At 34.4% G+C, this 22213-nt stretch overlaps 1 protein-coding gene and 1 long non-coding RNA gene across 2 annotated transcripts; both read left to right on the plus strand.

The window, feature by feature from the left end:
- The first annotated feature begins 3319 nt into the window (after positions 1-3319).
- LOC104892879 (uncharacterized) lies at positions 3320-7819 on the plus strand. Its single transcript, XM_010678899.4, has 7 exons — positions 3320-3600; positions 3699-3815; positions 5056-5109; positions 5193-5264; positions 5617-6219; positions 6346-6417; positions 7262-7819. The coding sequence occupies exons 1-7, from the start codon at positions 3466-3468 to the stop codon at positions 7493-7495; spliced, it is 1287 nt and encodes a 428-aa protein (XP_010677201.2). The 5' UTR covers positions 3320-3465; the 3' UTR covers positions 7496-7819.
- Positions 7820-11095: 3276 nt separating this feature from the next.
- On the plus strand, positions 11096-12640 carry LOC130591571 (uncharacterized). Its single transcript, XR_008969364.1, has 2 exons — positions 11096-12027; positions 12160-12640. It is a non-coding gene; the product is annotated as an uncharacterized LOC130591571 (long non-coding RNA).
- The last annotated feature ends 9573 nt before the right edge of the window (positions 12641-22213 follow it).

Genomic DNA, 22213 nt, shown 5'->3' on the forward strand with positions numbered 1-22213 from the left:
AGAGTATAAATAATTCATAATAGCTAATCTGGAAAATCTAAATTCAGCCCCACCTAGTATAAACTTAACTCATTGAAATCCCCTATAATAATGAAAGGGCTTTCGAGCCTTCTAATAAAATCAATTAATTCATCCCAAAATTCATACTTCAAATTATAATTAGGAGGAGCATAGATGAAAATAGCAATAAGGCTAAAATTAATGGCTAATAGCTCAATTTTACAAGCCCAAAAACGAGAAGCTTTACTAATGGATGATAGAATAAAAGGATTACAACTATCATTCTTCCACATTATCCACATACTTCCTGCTAACCCCATTGACGAAAGGAAGTCAAAATGAGTGAAGCCACATTACCTAACACATTCCTCAGAAGGAGGAGTTGGCACTTTAGTCTCACATAGCATCATAATTTTAACTTTCTTGGATTTACAAAAAACTTTCACTTCTTCCATAGCTAAAGGCCTCCTCGAACCTCTTATATTCCGTCTACTGATAATCATAAAGCATATACTTTTGGAAGGCAAGACTTACCTAAGTCGTGCCCCTCGTCAGACCTGATAACAATTATTTTCTCCAAACAGACATTATATGAGAAAAAATTCAGATTGGCAAGATCTCTGACATTGAAAAACAACCACAATGCAGAGACCTGAAATGGACGAGCACCATTGCAAAAAAGATTTGATGTCGCTAATTTGATGCACCATGTAGCAACTTTAAAAGCCCAAAGATGGAAAGAAGCCAACTGAGTCAATCTCACATTAGCGATATAGTGTGATACTAAAAAAAATTCTATCTTTGTAAACATTACTGAAAATTGAAATATTATACCATATGATAAGATGCTAAAGACTGAATTAGGCCAACAATTCTTATCAACCAGAGCAGCTCTAATCTCCAGATAGAAATGACAGATTCTGAACTGAAGATTTCGTATAGCAAACTTGCCAAATTTCGTAAACATCCACGTAAACTTCTTAGAGATATGGCAATAATAATAACCAGACAAATGAAATACATATAATGCCAATTTAATAATTAGCACATGCTCCTTGACATTTTTCTTGACAGATTTTTGGCATAAGAAATAGCCAAAGCCTTCTATAGGCAAAGAAAGAGAAGAACAATCTTCTCCATTCCAATAGCTTCTGGGCCTAGAATGGAGTAAATGAAGAAGTTCTTGAAAGAGAGTAACAAAATTAACATTGGATCATACCAAAAAAGCTTGATTATGATTCTAAAATAATTGAATAAATGGATTATAACATATTCCAATAGCTTACTTAGCTTGAACAAAAGGCCAATTGTGTAGAACACCATACCTTTGAAAAGGAAGTAAGAAATTTGTAGTCTGATGACAAAAGGAAGATACAAAGAAATATCTTCCCACTAGCTGCATTAACTAGTACTGTAATGAAGAAATGCAAAATACTAACCCACAACAGAACACCATCACCCACTTGCACCGAATGAATCTGAAACTTGACTAATGAATAAGGAAATTCATTCGCTATACAAGGCGAATAAAGGACTCCAATTAGATCAATGCTACAAAACGAATCCACCCGCAACCGAACAGAGGGCACCAAGGAAACCAACACCATTGATGACAGCAATTGACCCACACCAAGAATTGAAAGAGGAACCCGCAACAAGAAACCTCGAAAAACCCTAGCCATGAATCGAACTTTGAATTTAAATGGAAGAAAAAAAAATTCTTTAATCCAGTCAAAAAATTGGACTCGAAATCCTACAATGGAAGAGAAATGCTTGAACTGCACAATTACAAACACAGGAGGGGAACTATTCTCATAAAATGAGAAATTTTTTCGAGCGTTATCGAACTTTAGTTGGGGAACATTTCTGCTCTGATTTGAGAAAATAGTTGAGAAATGAGTTCTGAAAATTACTACTAGTATTATGAATAGAGAATTGATAACAATAACTAAGAAGAATTTGGCATTTTTGATGGCATCAAGATTGAATTGAGGAAATTTTGGGTGGTTAGGGTTTTGAAATAGTGAATTGGGGCTTTTTCCTTCTTTCTTTTCTCTTTCTGCACATTTGGGGCCAATGCTATTTTTTGTCTGGAACCCTTTCAAGGACATAGGGATGCCTTAAGATGAACCTCATGTCGTGATGAAAAAACGCCTTCTTCAACTTCATCATATAATTATAAGGTACTAAGGCTACGAAATGTATCGATTATCTCTAGTTGTAAATTTGTAATCATATATTCTAGAGCTAAAAGAATTATAATGTGTATTATCTCAAATGTTCCCAATGATAAAACCTAATTGCATTCTAAAGAATAAAAATAAGGACCATGAACTCCTTTTTCTTAACTTATTGACCAAAACATATTGCACACGATTAATGTTATAATAATATTTTCATAAATATATTTGAATTGATGAAGAATTTTTATTTTTCACCATTACTTCATATGCATGTCAAATTCCCAAGTTGTTCAAGAGTTTTTTTTCTCTTGCTATCTCTCTTCCAATTCTCTCCCAAATTTGAATGATAAAAAATAAGAACATTTAAAAAAAAGTTGTTGAAGAACCTAAAATTTGAAAGGAATAAAGAAGAATAAAAATAAATATAGAAAAGAATATTATTGACTACAAATTGAAATAGACTCAAAATGACACAAAATCTTTGACCAAATGACCAAATTAGGTACCAAATCATGGAAATTTGATTTGATCCAATTGATATTAACAAATAAGGAATCTTAAACCTACTCTATTATGTTTCACGTGAGAATCTATTTCAATGATTTTTTTAATTGCATATGTAAATTTTTACACCATCAAAATCACGTTGTTTTAAGACAGCAATACTATACTGGAGTAAGTTATAATGTATGTACCTTCTCCATAAAGCTATATTGAAATTATATTTTTCTTCTAACTCACATACAAAGAAATGTAGACAATCCTAATACGTATTAAAAACTCGTAATTACACGTATTGAATATCAAACATTCCATTTAGCTAAAGTTTAACCAGCTAAATAAACAATATGATAATTGGTACATATGAGCACAGCACAAATCAAAATTACAAAAAATGCACTAGTCAAAAATCTAGTTAACAAAACTTGGCTATAGTAAATAGTTAATACTCATTGAGTATGAGTGTATGACCATAGTCCATACATATACCTAAAGGCTAAAACATAATGCATCACATGTCCGATCCGTGTGAGTCGGGCCGTCGGCAACATGGTGATTGGATGAGCAATGAATTATGAACGTAAAGCATTTAATTACGACAACTGACATTACTTGGCATTTCTATTTTTTGCTTTTTCTACTTTTGTTTCAATTGTATACTTTTCAACTTTCAACTGTCACTCCCTCCCACCCTATCTTCCCTCTCTTTTCAATCATCACGCATAATTTGTACAACACTGCTGTAAAAAAACCTTAAATCTTCTTTTAAAATTCAATATTAATGGAAGGTCTGATCAAGGGTCTTGTCGACGTAGCGATCGGCCACCACGATCGACGCAACAACAACGACGACGACGACAACAACAACAATAACAATGAATCGATCGAAGAACGTTCTAGATCCTCTTGGGCGCAGGTTAGCAACACAAATTTCTGTTGTCAATTGTACTTCATGTTAGGAGTATTATTATTGTATATCTAGATTTTGATCGTGGAGTTGGCTAAATTGCGCAGGTAGTGTCCGGAGAACAGGACAACGATCAAAATGATCAGCAGAATTCTTCTTATAATGCTAATCATAATTATGGAGGTGCTCAGAATTCTCATGTCCCTAAATCAAGACCTCATCAGGTTTTTTTTTTCTCATTTATATAATTATATTCTTGAGTTGTATAATTACATGATTATTTTATTTAATCTTGGATGAAATATAATCACTAAATTACTTAGGTATGAAATAATGAAATTTATGTATGTTTCTATAGCTTTTTGAAAGCAGATTTGATGAATGGTGTGAGTGAACTTTAGTAATTAATTACAAGTAATCAACTCACATTCATACAAGTATCTTTTCTCTTTCTTGGATCTTATAATAGGATTGTCTGTGTATGAATTTTATCTATACATACCGAAATTTGGATAATTTGCTTTCCACAGTAGATTGATTTGTCATTCTTCAATGTGGTATCACCTATGATGCGTATGATGGATGTTTATAGATAGGAATAATTGATTCTAATAATACATTTTGAGTTAAAATGACTTGAAATCGTCTAAAACATTAACTCTTTACCATAGAAGTAGGGGTAGGGAGGCAATGGTATGAAAAATGAACGAGTTGGAAAATGTGGTTTACCAAACACACTGATCATCAACACGTCAAAGCTCATTAAAAGCAAATACCCAAAAGGTTGTATTATACAAGAGTAATTGAAAGGTTAACTTATTAAAAATTAATCGGTGAAACATTGTATTATTAGAATCAATTATTTCTTATAAATATATTAGAGCCTGACAATATCTTTTACGGACAAGATGACAGAAAACACGACACGAACACAAAATTAACCTGAATTAATCAATTTATTTTAAGTATAATGCAAATTAATCTACGTTTTATATAGATTTGATATATTCTATGAATAACCAAAATCAACGCAAAACCAAACACGAAAACAACTTGTTCACTGGTATTGCGAGCTTTATAATGGATTTTCTGTATTTCGGAATTGGAGAATATGTTCTCCATTTTAAAGAAGCAAAACTCTATTTCATTATTTGGTGAAAGCAATTTAATTATCTATTTCAATGCTTTAATCAATGTATGTCATTCTCTACCAATATCAACATGCTTATTCTACTTATAGGTCATATACAGATCATATTACGGTTCTATATTATATATGGCCTCACTTTACGTGAGAACATATATATTATTGTAATATCAGAGCATGTTTGCACCTTTGAGTCAAAGCTGCAAACATGCTCTGAAATGCCTTTGAGTGTAGTCCCGATGGGGGTCATGTGTCTATACTGATGAACGCATGCGTACTATATTTACTGATTTTGACATTCTTTGGCATCTGTTTAGAATTATCAAGTGGACGAAGATCAAGAGAGGCCAAATTATAACCGAAATGAAGAGGTTAATTGTTCTCTTGCTCCATGTGACACTGTAAGAAGCAGTAATTGTTTTGGTCTAAAACTTTTCTCCCTTGATATGTGTAGAACGAACAAGGCGAGGGCACGGATGATGGTTGGCAAACTGCCCACAAGAAGCAACACAAGCGGCCTCAAAGGGTAAAGCACTACTATGATCTAATATTTATTATACCTTACACCATTTTAGGCTGAGTTTTTTCACCCTTAAAAAATAAAATTCAGGGCATATCAAGTCCAAGTAGGTCTTATAAGTTTCAGTTCAGATAGGCTTGGGTGAAGAGTATTCACCCTTAGGCTTGTATTTGCTTTTGGGCCTATGGCAAAGAGTCACTTTTCATCTTACAACGACTAAGTTTACTTTTTTGATCACTTTGCTACTGTTCTTGCTGTATCACAATGTTTTACTATGATTGGAACTTTAGTTACAAATGAGAAGCTAATGATTGGTTATACACTTATACCTAAATCTCTTATTTTCTTCGGTAAATAGGTTCATATGGACCATTGGGGTTCATATAAAAGTCCTCCAAGTGAGCAGCAATACTCTGAGGACACTGTTGCTGAAATGGAGCCATCTGAAGTGGAGCTTTCTGACTACAGAAGCGCTTGTGCAAAGCTTTGGGAACTCGATTATAACCGTTTGACACCTGGAAAAGATTATGAACTTGATGTTGGTGAGGGCAAGAGGGTCCATGACAGGCAAGACATGGCAGAAGCCAGTTTTTTTACATGGGTTAGTGAAGATGTTCTCAGAAAGCCAACCTTTTCTCGTTTCTGTGCCCTGCTTGACAACTACAACCCTTATGAAGGATGCAAGGAAAAAGTAACGGATGAAGAGAGACGGGAACAAGCTGCATTTATTGAAGAGATAAGTAGAACTGCACCTATTAAGTACCTATACAAGTACCTTTCAAGCAGGGGTATCTTCACTGAGAATTACCAGGAGTTTAAGAGAATGCTAACAGACCTCTGGTTCACGCTTTATGGTCGAGGTGGTACTTCTGGATCATCATCGTCTTTTGAACATGTTTTCGTTGGAGAAATCAAACAGCGTGGGGAACAAGAAGTCTCAGGCTTTCATAACTGGCTTCAGGTAAATGCTTGTATTGTAATTACATAGTTGTAAGAATTAGGAAGTGGTGTTTACAGTATTTACTTTCTTGGTATGCATAGAGATTGGAAAATGCGCATAAACTGTTTTTCTCTTCTTTTTTTTCAGTTTTACCTAGAAGAAGCAAAGGGGAGTGCGGATTATCAAGGATATATCTTGCCTCGCAGACATGGGCAATTTGTAAGTAATCAATCCTTTATTTGCTTTTGAAACAAAAAGACTGATTTTGACTTTATGAAATTGAGAATGTGACTACTACTCAGTTGACAAGAATTCAGGAATGATTCTATTGATATTCCTCCTCTCCCAATCCTTCACAACTTTTCATTTCTGTTTGACAATCTTCCTATGTGATCTTTCTTCCATTCGAGTATCTCTTAATTATAAGATTTACAGGCAAGAATTGGTTGTTTCCTGCTCTTTCTAAACATTATACTAATAATCTGTACCTTTACTGTGCCTCATATCTGGAGTCTTTACTCATGTGTAATGTAAGGTGAGCTTCTATATATACACATATTAGAGAAAGTTATGTCATACGTGTATAATAGATAAGGAATGGATCAAAATTAGGAAGTGGAGTTCATCCTTTTGTTTCATCCATGTACAACTATGTGCATTTCCTTAACATGTGGCAAAGCAAACCCTAACTTGGGAAGTAAAGAAAATGAAGGTCCATCCTATACTATTTTTACATTGGATCATCGGAACATTTGATGACTTTGAAAACTACCTACTTCTTACATGAGAAAAATCGAAAAATCCTCCTCTCATAAATTAATAATTGTTGTTATAATCACAGTATTTAAAGCTCTGCTTATGTTCTCAAAGAACAGATTTCAGGGGTGCTAGTTTGCTTTTCTTAAATCCGTTATATTTGGACCGAGTAAATTTGATGAGCTGATTATGATGTTTTTCATACTTCCTTAGTCTGCACTACATTTCAGAATAAATTTTTCCATCACCTTATATTTGGAGCTTGATCTCAGTCACCTGAATTTTCTGATCCTATATCTGTATGCAGCCAGATGCAGAGACACAGTTGCTCACAGTTCAGTTTGAGTGGAATGGAGTCCTTAAAAACCTCTCAAGCATGTTCGTCGGAGTGAGTCCAGAGTTCGAACTCGCCCTATACACTCTCTGCTTCTTTGCAGGTGGAGAGGAAAACCATATAGAGGTTGGTCCATACCCGGTTAATATCAAGTGCTATCATCTTGGAAACAAAATTGGTTCTGCTTTTCCTATAGCCGAGGCTTGAACAAGCCTTGCTGGGGAAACCTTGCATTTCCGGCTAAAGAAGCTATTGAATTGTAAAAACTAATGATGGGAATATCATTGTTGGTTGATACTCGGACTCAATATTATTTTTCTGTTAAAAATTAATGATGGGAATATTATTACAGGAAGGAAAGAATGGATTCTAAGTCTCTTTATGTAGGAGTATATGGGATATGCTCAACTTGTATGAATTTTAAGATTATTAGAATGGATACTCCAACCCTTCCTGCCAATACACATATTTGATTATTAATACCTGTAATTACGTATTAGTAAAATATTATAAAATTTTCATATTACTAAAGTGCTCGTTGAGATAAATCTAATAAACTCTCACATGACTATGTTTTTTTCTTATATATATGAAAAAAATTACAAAATTCTATGTAAATCTAAATAGTGCCAAGATTAAGTCTTTCACTAAGTCTTTTGCGTGGTGTAATGTTCCTAAATTAGATAGGGCTAATGTAATATTCTTCATCAGCTATGAAATAAGTGAAATACTTCTTTCAAAAAACTCTCACGTAAAAGAGAGAATTGTTTCACTTATTTCAAAATGGAGGAATTATTACATACTTCCTCCGTTTCTTTATACTTGCAACCAAAGGGTTTGCACGGTATTTAAGAAACAGGAGAGAGAAAGTAATAGGGACATGTGGTCCCTTACTTAATCAAGTTAATTACTTGTCCCAAACTTTAATCTCATCCCTACCAATAAATAAACCACCACTACCATCACCAGAAATAATGGAGCACTGTTGTCACCACCACCACCACCACCACCATAACACCGTCACCACCACCACTAATTACATTTTTTTTCCTTGACTTACTTTCCCGTTTCCTATCCCCACGAATTCCACCCTCACCTACACCCGCCACCCACACCCAACCTAGTCACCACCACCACCTGACCACCGCCCTCGATCCCAACCACAATAACCACCACCACAATATATTTTTCAATAAAATCAACATCAAAATACAAATAAAAAAAGAGGAGAAAGAGAGAAAAACATATTTTCACAGTAGATCTTGCAAGAAAACGAAATAGATCGTGGAAAAATTTAGAAGAAAAAAATGTTTCATCGATCTAAGGCTGCAATATTGCCGTCGAACGGTCAAAGTTTTCCAAAATATGTAAATTCATCAGTGATGGTGGGAGAGGACTAGAGGAGGGAGGAGAGAAAGATTATCGGTATCCATGGAGCTTTCATGGCTGGACTTCACCATGAAAGTTCCAGATCTGGAGCTTTGATGAATTTCCACCATTAATGCTTACAGTTATCGGACATCTTGAGCCGCCGAAAAATAGAGGGTCGAAAAAAGGAGGGGGTAGTTGCGGGAAAATTAGGCATGATGGTGGTGGTGTTTGTGAGGGGTGGTGGTGATGTTGGTGGTTGGGAATGGGAGTTGTCACGGTTTTTGGGGGGGGGGGGTTGAGGAGAGAGTAGGAAATTAGGTTGGGGGTGGGTTATGAGTGATAAATTGTTAGGATTAATTTGCTAAGTAAGGGTATATGTGTCATTTTATTATAAAGTAGTTTCTATTTTAGGCTTGGTTGCAAGTATTGTGACATTTCCTTAAAAGGAAAGTGATGCAAGTAAAAAGAAACGGAGGAAGTAAGAGATAAAGCTAGCTACTAGCTCTACCATTTGGAGCTACAAGTAGTCATGGCTTGGAATAACCTTGTAGCTGGACAAAGCTACATGGTTACACAATAACTTAAGGCCTTTTTATTATTATTATTATTTGGGCACATTTTGACAAGCAGGAACTGTAAAAATTATAAGTGATTGTGACTTTCTATTGGAGAAGTTGTAGCTTGAAATCGTTGAAAATTGGAAAATCTGATGTGGCATAGCAAGTTACATGTGGTTGTGGTTTATCATTGTAGATACTCAAGCGTTGTGTGGCTACTATGACATGCTTTTGTAGCCCACATGTATAATTACTTGCTCTCGATGAATGTAAAAAAAGAGTATCGAGATTCTAAGTAGCAACAACAATAAGGAACAAAAGGAGTACTCCCTCTGTTTTTTTTTATCATTCTTACTTTCCTATGCGCGTCTTCCAATGCATGTTTTAAAACTTAAATATCTTTCATTATATATTAGTAAAAATTATAACGATTGAATATTAATAAAGTACTAATTGAGACGAATCAAACAAGACCCCACATGACTATGTTTTTTCTTATAAATTGAGAACATTTGAGAAGATTCTCTCTATGCATGAATAGTGTCAAGATTCCAAGTGAGAAAGATAAAAAAAAACAGAGGGAGTACCATGTTAGCATGCTATCTTATTCTTACCTTTGAAGTAAGATATTGATCTTGTAAGAGCATTCCCAATGGTGATGGGTTTGATCACCAAATTTTCCTACTTACTCATGTTTTGATCATTTCATGATCAAATGTATCACCTCCACCCCACTCATGAACAAAAAAACCATCAAACTCCACTTTATCTCTCCTACTTTTCACTACCCCACCTCAACTTTCTCTCTCCTATTTCTCTTTCCTACTTCAATAAATAATATAATTTACATATTAAAAATAAAAATAAATCATCTTATGATTACTTAAAATTATAATAATTAATTACCAAAAAAACATGAGTTTTTTTTCCCTCTTTTTAGGTGAGGAGGAGAAGGTAAACAATTATAGAGAAAAATGATGTATAAATATTTTTAGAGAGAGAAAGGTGAGGAGGAGAAGTGTTTTTTTTGTTCTAAAATATATCAATATGGGTATCATTTTATAGAGGAGAAAAAAATATAAATTTTGGTATATATTTTTTTGAAATAGGAATTTTCTGGAATTTTGCCACTGGCTGGCTGTGTGTGACAATGCAATTTTTGTCTTCAATTTGCACGGTTCAAGCTTGCCACATGGTGATGAGTTTTTTCACATGGTGAGCAATGACATGATATGTCACTTGGTGATAGGTTTTGTATCACCAATGGGATGCTTGCTTTTTTTGTTCAACCCAAAATTTCTGATTTTGGTGATGGATTATATCACCATTGGGAGTGCTCTAAAAGGTTTGTGTTTCAACAATTTAGTGTCTTTCTTTTTTTATTATTATTGTCATTATTCAAGCTTTTTGTTAATTTTAGCAAGTCTTATTTCCAAACCCTCAATCTCATTTTTCATATTAAGATTATGTGTCATTTTTCCAAGAATAAGTTGCTTTCATGTTCTTTGTTGCTTCTCAAAATTTCAATTCATTTTTCTCGATGGACCTTATTTAAACTATTTTCTTCATTTTCTCGTACTTTTGAACACAATCACTAGGGGAAAAAAACGGAAGGACTGCAGTGCAAGGGCTGCGTTTTTTGAAAAACGCAGCCCTTAATAGTGAAGAGCTGCGGTTATCCAAAAAACTGCAGCCCTTCGTATACGAAGGGCTGCAGTTAATGCAAAAACTGCAGCCTAAAAAGGATGCGTTAGCCGAAAACCGCAACCCTATAAGTAATAAAGGGCTGCGGTTTTTGGGCTAACCGCAACCCTCTATGGGCTTTTCTTTAAATTTTATTTGAAAGGAAGGAAAAGTGGGCTTAAATGTTAAGCGGATATTTCTCACAATCTCCTTCACTCATTCTCTCTCTTTCCTTTTCGACCTTCACGCCACTCTCTCTCCTCATTTCACGCCTATCTTCTCTCTCCTCATTTCGCCCTATCTTCTCTCTCTCCTCTCATCTTCGCGCCTCAGCTTCTCTCTTCCTCCTCTCATCTTCTCTGAACTTATTTGAGATTGGCCATTGATCCCCCAATGCCTACATACGCCTACACTCCTCTAACACGCACCGTTGATCCCCCAACGCAACAAACCCTGCATGTAACTCCTCCGGTGAGATCTTCCCATCTTTATTAACATCAAAGAAACCAAACGCGTCCTTAAGATCATCTTCATCTGCATCCGTAGGATCAAGTGCAGATCCAACGGCTTCCAGCTCCTCTAAGCTGATACAACGGATTCATCGGCATCCCAGTCGTTCTGCTTCGTTGGCATACCACTCTTTCTTCTTCGTCGACATACTTCTGTTAACCTTCGAACGCCAAGCGAACAAAGACCGGCATCCAGATCTACTCTCTCTCTCCCTTCTCTTCATCTCCTCCCCTCATCTCCTCCTCGTTTCCGCCCCTTTTCACCGGCGTTCGTCTCATCTCGAGCCAGTCGTTCGTCTCGAGTTCTTTCTCCACCGGCGCCATCGTGTTGGCCGTCGTTCGTGTTGGCGGTCCACGCCATCTTCCACACCAACATTTCATAAGTTAGGGTTTCAAGATCTAATGTCATTTTCTCATTTTTTTTTAAATTTTTTTTATTAATTCTATGTATATCTCTAATGTATTTCTGTCAAAAACATCTATTCTCTTTCATATATCAGTTTTTTTTTTGTTATAATCTAGATATCTTAAGCTTTGAATCTGTCAAAAAAAGAGTTTGAGTATTTACGAACATATATTTCGAGGGCGCTAATATGAGCTGAGTTCATAATCTGATGAGGTAATTATATATGTTAGAACCTTTAGCTCTATGATGCATAGTATGGGTGATCTATTCATTTTATTTCTTAGATTCAATTGCATTTGATGATCTTTTTCTTCACCTTAATGAAGCTGGTTATGACTTGTGCAGCCAGATGCAAAGACACAGTTGCTTACAGTTCAGTTTGAGTGGAATGAAGTCCTTAAATCACTCTCAAGCATGTTCATAGGAGTGAGTCCGGAGTTCGAAATCGCTCTTTATACTCTCTGCTTCTTTGCAGGTGAACAGGAAAATCATATAGAGGTTGGTCCATACCCAGTTAATATCAAGTGCTATCGTCTAGGAGACAAAATTGGTTCTGTATTTCCTATAGCTGAGGCCTGACTAAGGCTTACTGGCAAAATCTTGTACCTTGAAAAATGAAGATGCTATTGTGTTGTGGAATTTCTAGTTAATTCGTATTTTAAACTCAATATTTTTTTCTGATAAAACCAATTATGACAATATTGTCACAGACTCGGTCATTTGAAGGGAGGGATGGATTTTCCTTTCAATTATTTTGTGCACAATCTTTATGACATGTCTCTGACGGTTCATATTTATGATTATGTATGAATCAAAATTATAATAAGCTGGTTATGACTTGTGCAGCCAGATGCTAATATTTACTGATTTCTTCACCTTAGATTCAATTGCATTTTGATGATCTATTTACATACTGAGACAACTTTAACCATAATTTCACATGGCAGTATTTCTAATATATGCTATTAGGCTATTAGCTATCTACAAAAGACCATCTTAGATTATAAAATTGAATTAAAAGGATTTATTTTTCATGGATATTGCAAAAGCAAGTTTTATTTCTCGTTATACGTTAAAGTTCAGCTTATTTCCTTGTGTACCGTCCACCACGTAGGACTGGACGCGAGAATTTTTTTACCTTTTTGCTTAAGCAAATTGTTATTATAATTAGCAGTTCACACTAGAAAACCACTAATCGTGTTAGTGTTTTAGCAAACATATAATCGCTACTTTAATTTGTAGTATTTTTTATGAATTAGATGGAACCCAACAATCAGAAATGGAAATACGCAAATACCTAGAAGTGAAACTCAGTCAATAACCAAAATAAGAAATAACCCAATTGGAGAACATTTATTAAGTTTTGTTGAGTAATTGTTGTGTGCATAGTCGAGTAAGTGGGGTTAAATTGGGGATGATGATGAGGGAAGTGAGGAGTAAGAATATGGAGATTTTGAGCGCCATTGTCGATTTTTTTTTTACAATAAGAAAACATACAAAGTAAAAGACTATCGGAAAACAATAGGAGAAAACAAACGTCTATAAATTGTCGGAGTGATGTTCCTGTGGACCTAAATGATGTGACACCAACCAAACGTGCCTGCGAGAATGTATGCTAGTTACACAAACTCTCCACTCCAGATTCTCAATATTATCGCCCGTGTGATAACGTATCGGCTTATTCAGAATTTTGCAGCGGAAAACAATTAACTAAACTTTAACTTTATTATAACTCAATAAATAAATAACAAGTGTTTAGAACTTAAATCAACCAATCTAAACAACTCAAACGAACTTAAATAAACATGTTCTTAAAAATGCAGAAATTAAACTATGCTAGTTACACAAACTCTCCACTCCAGATTCCCAATGATGCACATCTGCGAATCTGTAATGTCAATGCTAACTGAATCTGCTCACCATAAAGGATCATCACAGGATCAATAAGGCAAAGCCATGATCATACACACAAACAACGCACGTAATCAGCAAAGCTAGGTACTACATATCAAACATAAGCATTCCTAAACATGATACTACATAAATAACATGCAGGGATAAATAATAATATAATCATACAACATTCTGCAGATAACTTTTATTGAACTAAACTCCAAACATCATTTCTCACTTTAATGGAATAGTTATTGGAACTGAGTTGTCTTATCTACTAATGTCTTCACCTACGAAGACGAAACATGGGTGCTACTAGGCACTACAACGCATTTCAGATTGACCAACGATATCGAGGAACTTTTGCTAACTGAAAAAGAAATGGTGATCAATCCATTCCTGTAAAAAGTCATGGCTCGCTCACCATGTACTCCAACTCCTAATGTCCAACTCTAGACGTGCACCAGTCTAAAGTCTATAACTATTCTCGTTACACTTTACGTTATTTACATATTATCACTTGTTATGACATACACACACAAGCAACACATAAATAATAATCAGACAGTCACAACTAAACGTCTTTTGTCTTCGGATTTCACAAGTGATCATAACTTACAATCCAAGAATACTTTCTTTTTAATCTTAACTTTCTTTACTTGTTGAACCTAGCCAACAATAATCTTACCTTTATATAGGCATAACTTATCAAACTTACCAAATAAGGTCTATAGTCCTCATAAGATAATAAAATAATACTCATCAAAGAATACATGAATAACATGATTCAATTTCTATAACATATATTAGTTCTCCATGCGAATTAATAAATAAACTTTCTTTTCATGCTTGCATCAATTATTCCATACAAATATACAATCTAGTATTCATAAAAATCTCAAATTACATGCTTGCACACAGGCATAAAACATGTAAATCAAATACTAGAAATCACATATATATGAACAAAATAAGTTCCTATACATGATACTAAAATTTATTCCTCCTTAAAACATGATACTAATCACATAGCACGTAATTATGTACGTACCTCGTGTAAACTAGCCTGTAGGCCACTTTTAATTCTTCAAATATCCCCTACGAGATATTCTTCGCCTAGAACTCAATATAACCGAAATTTTAACTTTAAATAAAAATTACAACAGCCTTAAAGTACTTAAAACCCCCTTTAAATACGTTTAAAAGTCGATTTTAATATCAAACTTGAATTATTTTCAATTCCTAGCATAATACTACCATACTAGTAATTAAAAACTCTAAAAACTCTACAAATAAACCCTTTCTGAAATTACAGCAACTTTAAAAATTAATAAACCTCCTTTAAACATATATAATATATTTAAAATCATATTCTAAGTTAATCTCATAGTATCTAATATGCTACTATGATTTTCTAGCAATTTTAAACCCTAAAAATTTCATGTTTTCATGATTAAAACTAAAATCTAATAATAATAACAAACCTGAAATTTTTCTTATAATATATACTATAGATGGATCGAAATTACTTATTAAAACAGTAATTTAAAGTAATAATCATGATTAACAACAATATAAAACATAAAAAAAAAATAGTCTTTAATGGAATCTTAGGAAAGAAGAAAAGAAAACAACCAACAAAGGAGAGAACAAAGAGGCGCCGACAATAACAGACCACGGCAGCAGCACGGCGACAGCAACTCGGCGACTTTAGGAAGGCTTGTGACGTTTCTTGTTGAAGAAGAAACGTTACTTGAAGAAGAAGAAAGGAATTTGGAAGAGAAAAGAAGAAAATCGTGGAAGAGAAAAGAGAGAGAGAATGCCGTGTGGGTGAGAAGGAGGAGAGAGAAAATTTTTCTTTTGTGTGGGATAAAATAGGTGAGTAATAAGGTATTTATAAGGCTCCCCTTTTTGGGCTTAGGAAAAGAGATAAATTTTAATGAAAATTGATGATGAACGAGATAATTAATTCGGGACGTTAATCATCACTAGGACTCTTTTCCTTTTTATCCTTTTAGGATTTTCAATTCCATTAGACTTCTTTTTCAATATAAATATTTTCAACTTTATTACATCATGAAAATAATTTCATTTGACTTTTAAAAATAGTCAACCTTTTAAATAGTCAAATCATTTTAAAACTCGTTTGTGTTTAAATATAAATTAATAAATACTTATATATATATATATATATATATATATATATATATATATATATATATATATATATATATATATATATATATATATATAATCCTTTAAAATTATGGGGGATTACAGTGACAACCCATGTTGCTCCCCCTTGTTTTGACCATTTGTCCCAGGTTCCGTGAACGCGGAATGTGGCTGCCGGACTTTCTTGCCGAAGCCTACCAAAATGAGCTAACATAAAGCTCGGATGCGGCCTGTAACACCCCGATAATTTTCTCTTTTCAGAAATACCTTTATAATATAAAACTTAGAGAATTATCCAAGTATTATCGCCCGTGTGATAACGTATCGGCTTATTCATAATTTTGCAACGGAAAACATATAACTAATCTTAACCTATTATTATAAAAAAATAAACAAGTATTTAAAAATCAACAATCTAAATGAGTCTTATTCAAACCAACTTAATAATGTATATTCCTAATAATGCAGAAAAATAAAATAAACTAGTTACATATCCTCTCCATTTCAGATTCCCAATGATGCACATCTGCGAACCTGTAATGTCAATACTTTACTGAATCTGCTCACCAAAATGGGTCATCACAGGATCAATAAGGCAAAGCCATGATCACACACACAAACAAAGCTGAGTACTACATACTAAAACATAAGCATTCCTTACATGATACTAATAAATAACATGCAGGGATAAATAATAATATAATCATATAACAATCTGCAGATTACTTTAACTGAACTAAACTCTAAACATCTTTTTAATACCTTTATGGAATAGTTATTGGAACTGAGTTGTCTTATCTACTAATGCCTTCACTAAGAAGACGAAATACGGGCGCGACTCCGTATTCCGGAATGACTTGCGATATCGAGGAACTTTTGAAAATAAAAGAGGGATTGTGATCAATCCATCTCCTAGAAAAGCCATGGGCTACCACCATCTACTCCAACCCTTAATGTCCAACACTAGACGTGCACCAGTCTAAAGTCTATAACTATTCTCGTTACACTTTACGTTAATTACCAATTATTACTTGTTATGACACACATACAAGCAACACAAAAATAATAATCAAATAGTCACAATTGAACTTCTTTTATCTTAGGATTAATAAGTGATTACAACTTACAACCCAAGATTATTTGCATCAATTATTTCATACAAACATGAAAATCTTTACTCATAATAAATCTCAAAAATCACATGCTTGCACACAGGCATAAAACATGTAACAATCAATAATACCATAATCACATATGAACTTAATAAGTTCCTATACATGATACTAAAATTCTTTCTCCTTAAATCAGGATACTAATCACATAGCACACATGTATATACATACCTTGTGTAAACTAGTCGGCAGACCACTTTTAACTCCTTAAAAGTCTCATACATAATATTCTCCGCCTAGAAATCAATATAAACTAAAATCAATACTCTTAAATAAAAATACAGCAACTCTAAAATATATAAAATCCCCTTCAAATATATTAAAAAGTTGATTTTACTATCAAAACTTCCATTGCTTTTAATTCCTAGCATAGTACTACCAATACTAGTAATTAAAACTCTTAAAATTAAACTCCATTAATAAAATTCTTTCTGAAATTACAGCAACTTTATAAAACATAAAACCCTCTTTAAACATATGTAGACATGATTAAAATCATACTTTGAATCAATCTCATAGTATATAACATGCTACTATGGTTTTCTAGTAATTAAAACCCTAAAAATCCATGCTTTAATGATTAAAACTTCAATCTAACCATAATAAACAAATCTGAATTTTTATTCTTATAATATATAAAATATATCAATCAAGATTATTTATTAAAACTGTAAATTAAAACCAATACTCATGATTAACAATAAAAGAAAGCATAAAAACATAGTCTTTAATGGAATCTTGAGGAAGAAGAAAAGAAATTAAACAAGGAAACAAAGAACCAAGAAAGAGGATGCAAGGCGCCGGAAATTGCCACGCAGCAGGGACGCATGAGTCGAGAGTTCAAAGGTTTTGTGACGTTTCCTGTTGAAGAAAACTTGGAAGAAGAAGAAACCGAAAAAACGTGAGAAGGGAGAGAGAAAAGAATGTTGGCCATGTGTTTTGGTGAAGAGGAGAGAGAAAATATTCTTTGTGTGGGGTAAAATAATTGGGTATTAGGATATTTATAATAAGGCTTTCCTTTTGGGCTTAGAAAAAGAAGATTGGGCTCAATTAAAATTATTGATGCTGAATAGGATAAATAAATTAGAACTTTTATCATCAATATGACTCCTTTTCCTTATCCATTTAGGATTTTGGGTTCCTCAAGTCCATTAGACGTCTTTTCCAATATAAATTAGTATTTAAAACTTTTATCAAAGCATGCTTAATTAAAATATTTTTAACTATCTTAAATCCTCAAAATAATTTCATTTGACTTTAAAAATAGTCAACCTTTTTAAATAGTCAAATCATTTTAAAACTAGATTATGTTTAAATATAAATACTAAAATATATTTATAAAATCCTTTAAAATTATGAGGGATTACACGGCCTATCCCGCAATGCAAAGGGGGTAGTCAATGAAACTGATTGGGAGAAAGTCAAAAGTTGTTGGTTGCCGAGCTGAATTTGTTGTTGGAGGACTTCTATTGTTGCTCGAATGCATCGAAAGACCTGAGCGTTTCTTGTTTTCCATGTAGCCCAAAGCGTGTTAAAGAAATAGATTAAGAGAAGGCCATTACAACCTTCGTTATGGATAAAGTATAGGACATGATGCATGAGCCATCCCGCAAACTGAAGGCGGGGGCTTACTGGATCACTATATGCCTGATTTTTAGTACCCCATGCTTCTAAAGCAAGAGGACAGACGGAAAGATATATGATGGCAACTCTCTGTTTCTTCTAAACATATAGGGCAATTATCAGAGGGGCCAATCCTACAACGGAACATATTCTCTTTCATTACTTAACTATTTTGATAAAGTTTTCACATAAATAGCTTCCATTTAGGCATGATGTTCAACCTCTAGATGATGTGATAGAACTGCAAGTCTGCAATTGAGTTTGGGTTGTCATGCTGCATATATCGTTTTGTTGTTGTTTCTAAAGCAACGTGTACGCTGATTTGGTAGAAAACTCACCGGATCTTGTTAAATGCCAATATAAAACTATATATCTTGAATGGTTGAGTTGCTCAGGAGTTCCAAACTTAGAATCTGACGAGCACTTGATGGAATAAAGTATCTGTGAATCTTGTGGATATCCCAACCATGATGATGGGGCAAGAGCAAATCCTGAACCTTTAGTTTGGAGGCCTCTTGAAGGAAGACACCATCACACATTATTGGAGATTGACTATTGACCCACTTATCCAGAGCTGCGAGTATGTCATGACCATTTCCATCCTTCCAGACACATAGCTGCCGGAGTTTCCTTCCAGCTTGCCATAACCATCATTCACCCCAGGAAATATTATCGCGATGTGGAGCCCGAAAGCGGGAGCGATGCGAAACCGTCTTTAAAACCTGCGAGATAAGGAGTTACGTTGTTGTAATCCCCCGTAAATTTATGGATTTTATAAATATATTTTAGTGTGTGTATATATATATATATATATATATATATATATATATATATATATATATATATATATATATATATATATATATATAGGGTTGGGATCCAGTGAGAATACCCCCTTTTGTGAGAACACATACTTATATGAAAACACTTTAAAATTTAGAACATAAACATATTTTTTTTAGAACATGAGAGTATAATCAATACATATACATATATACATGATCTGAAATATCAAACTTATGTTCTAAATTTATTCAAGCATGTTCTGAATTATTTCAATGATGTTCTGAAATATTGCAAGTGTGTTCTAAATTTATTCAAACATGTTATTTATTATTTCAAACATGTTCCAAATTATTTTAATTATTGTGTTCAAAAACTTTTCAAACATGTTCTGAATTACTTCAAACATGTTTCAATTCATTTTAATTATGTTTTGAAATATTTCGAGTGAGAACATATATCATATGTGAGAATAAAGGTAGTTCAGAACATGATGTACATCGTTTTAGAACATGTTGTACATCGTTTTAGAACATGATCTACGTCATTTTAGAACATGATGTATCCGTTTTTGTAATACTCCGTCTTTTAGTAGTAATTTCGTATTAATTAAGAAAATATAAAGAATTAATAAAAAGGTATTTTAACTTATTTACAAATTAATAGGAAATTGTTAGGCATTTTCGGAGTTTTAAAAGGGTAACCTAATCTTCACTTGACCTAGGGTTACTATCTTTTGAAGGGAGTATAAAAAGAAAAGGAGAGGGAATTTCAGAAAACCCTAAACCCTTTCTTCTCCCTCTCCTCAGCCGACCTTCTTCTCCCTCTCTCTCTCCTTAGCCGATCTCCCTTTCTTTCTTCTCTCTCTCTCGAATTTTTCTCCCCCTCTCAGATCTCTCTCTCGGATTCTCTCTCAAACTCTCACTGACTTTCCTCTCGCCTCCTCCCTCTCGTCGCCGGTGGTTGGGCGAGTTCAGACGAGGGCTTTGTGCGATATTTTAATTAGCGCGAAAGCAGTGTTCGAGGGTTTTGGTGCGAAAGGTGTGCGAGGGGTGCGCTGTTCGGGGTTCGAGTGCTGCGACGAGGGTCGCGGTGTTCGAGGGTTGTGCGCAAGGCTGCGGTGAGGGTGCGCGAAGAGTCGGGGTCGCGCGAGTGTAGCGGCGCGACAGATCTGAGGTTGTGCGAGTGTTGGGCGGTGTTCGAGTGGTGCGGAAAAGTCGAGGGTGTTGTGCGAACCAGCGAGGCTGGTGTGGGTGTCCGTGGGCGACGAGCGAAGCCTGGCGAGGCTGCTGTGCGCACGTGTGGTGGGGTACTTCGGTCGCCAGAGTTCTTTCGCCGGCAAATTTAGCGGTATACCCTATTATGTACCTAAAATATTAAATCAGTTTTATTACTTATATTTATTGTTTTCGTAATTAAGTAAGGTTGGTAATTAATAATTAGTAATTTGGAGTGTTTAGTAAATTATTAGATTGTTTAACTAGTTAAGTTATTATTCTGTTTTAAGTTACATTCTGGTTAGGTTTGTAATTGGAATAAGATAAAAGTAGGAGACGTGTGTTTTATTATTAGTTACAATTATTATCGTTTCATGGGTGACTTGTTTCACGGAACCTGACTTTGGGACTTATGACTTACCTTTTGGACATGGAACTTACCTTTTGGACATATGACTTACTTTTGGACATATGACTTACTTTTGGACATATGACTTAACTTCTGGACATAAGACAGGTTGGACTTATGACCTTTTGGATTGGTAAAATAGTGGACTAATGTTACTAACTAACTTAGTTACTCACTAACGCTGACTTCTAAAAGACGTTAAATTCACTAGATTAGAATTATAACGAAAGTTCTGGAATAAGGTTTTAACTATTGTTTATTTCGAATCGTTAGATCGTTATGGTCTTATTACGTAGTAGTTGATAGTGTTATCAAGGACGTAACACTAAAGCTTTGTTTTAACGATTTAGGTCCCAATTTCATAAGCGGCTCGTTCTATTAAGTCAGCGAAAATTCTCCGCTACAAGGTACGTACGCGTACCAGTTTACTTTCAAAGCTTAGTATCATGATTAGTTGCAGTTCATGTTATTGGAACCTAGTACCATGATAGGGAACTTTGATTGTGATTGTTTGGTTAGACGTTTATAACGTGAAATCAATATGATGCATTGAAAATGTTGCATTGAAATGCGAAGTTCTATCGTAGTGTAACATCAGCATTATTAATCTGATCTATAGAGTAACAAGAGTGTTACAGAGATAAGATTGAGTTTGGTAATTAAGAGAGATGTAAATGACTCCTTAAAGTTATAAAAGAATGTTGGTAATAAAAGAAGATTATGGCGATACTTGTAGTTGGATCCCTACAAGTATAGAACAATGGGGGGAGTGTGGACTTGTCCTACACTCCTACGCAGGCCTACTGTGACGACAGTAGTGTCCTTATATTTTGATAACTCAAGTAGGCGGAAGGTTCCGTTCGATCTTGGGGGTATGCATACTAAGGTGATGGGTGTGAGACGGAACAAAACCGTATTTGCATTTCATCTAATAGACCAAGTTGTCTATTAAGGATTCAGTAGCCCGTATGATTCTAGTAAGATGACGGTGCCCGTTCGATGCCAAATAATGAAAGATTAAAGGATGTGAGATAACGTATTCATATATAGTTGTAAGTATGCATCATTTATGTTCATATAGTTTCAATGGTTATTACGTACTCAGCATAGCTGACTCTGTGTGTTAT

This window comes from Beta vulgaris, chromosome 5 (genome assembly GCF_026745355.1).
Source record: "Beta vulgaris subsp. vulgaris cultivar EL10 chromosome 5, EL10.2, whole genome shotgun sequence".
In the NCBI taxonomy this organism is placed as follows: Eukaryota; Viridiplantae; Streptophyta; class Magnoliopsida; order Caryophyllales; family Amaranthaceae; genus Beta; species Beta vulgaris.

Coding starts and splice junctions, on each gene's coding strand:
- LOC104892879 (XM_010678899.4), top strand. CDS start 3,466: ATGGAAGGTCTGATCAAGGGTCTTGTCGACGTAGCGATCGGCCACCAC. Junction 3,601..3,698: donor CTAGATCCTCTTGGGCGCAG/GTTAGCAACACA, acceptor TAAATTGCGCAG/GTAGTGTCCGGAGAACAGGA. Junction 3,816..5,055: donor CTAAATCAAGACCTCATCAG/GTTTTTTTTTTC, acceptor GCATCTGTTTAG/AATTATCAAGTGGACGAAGA.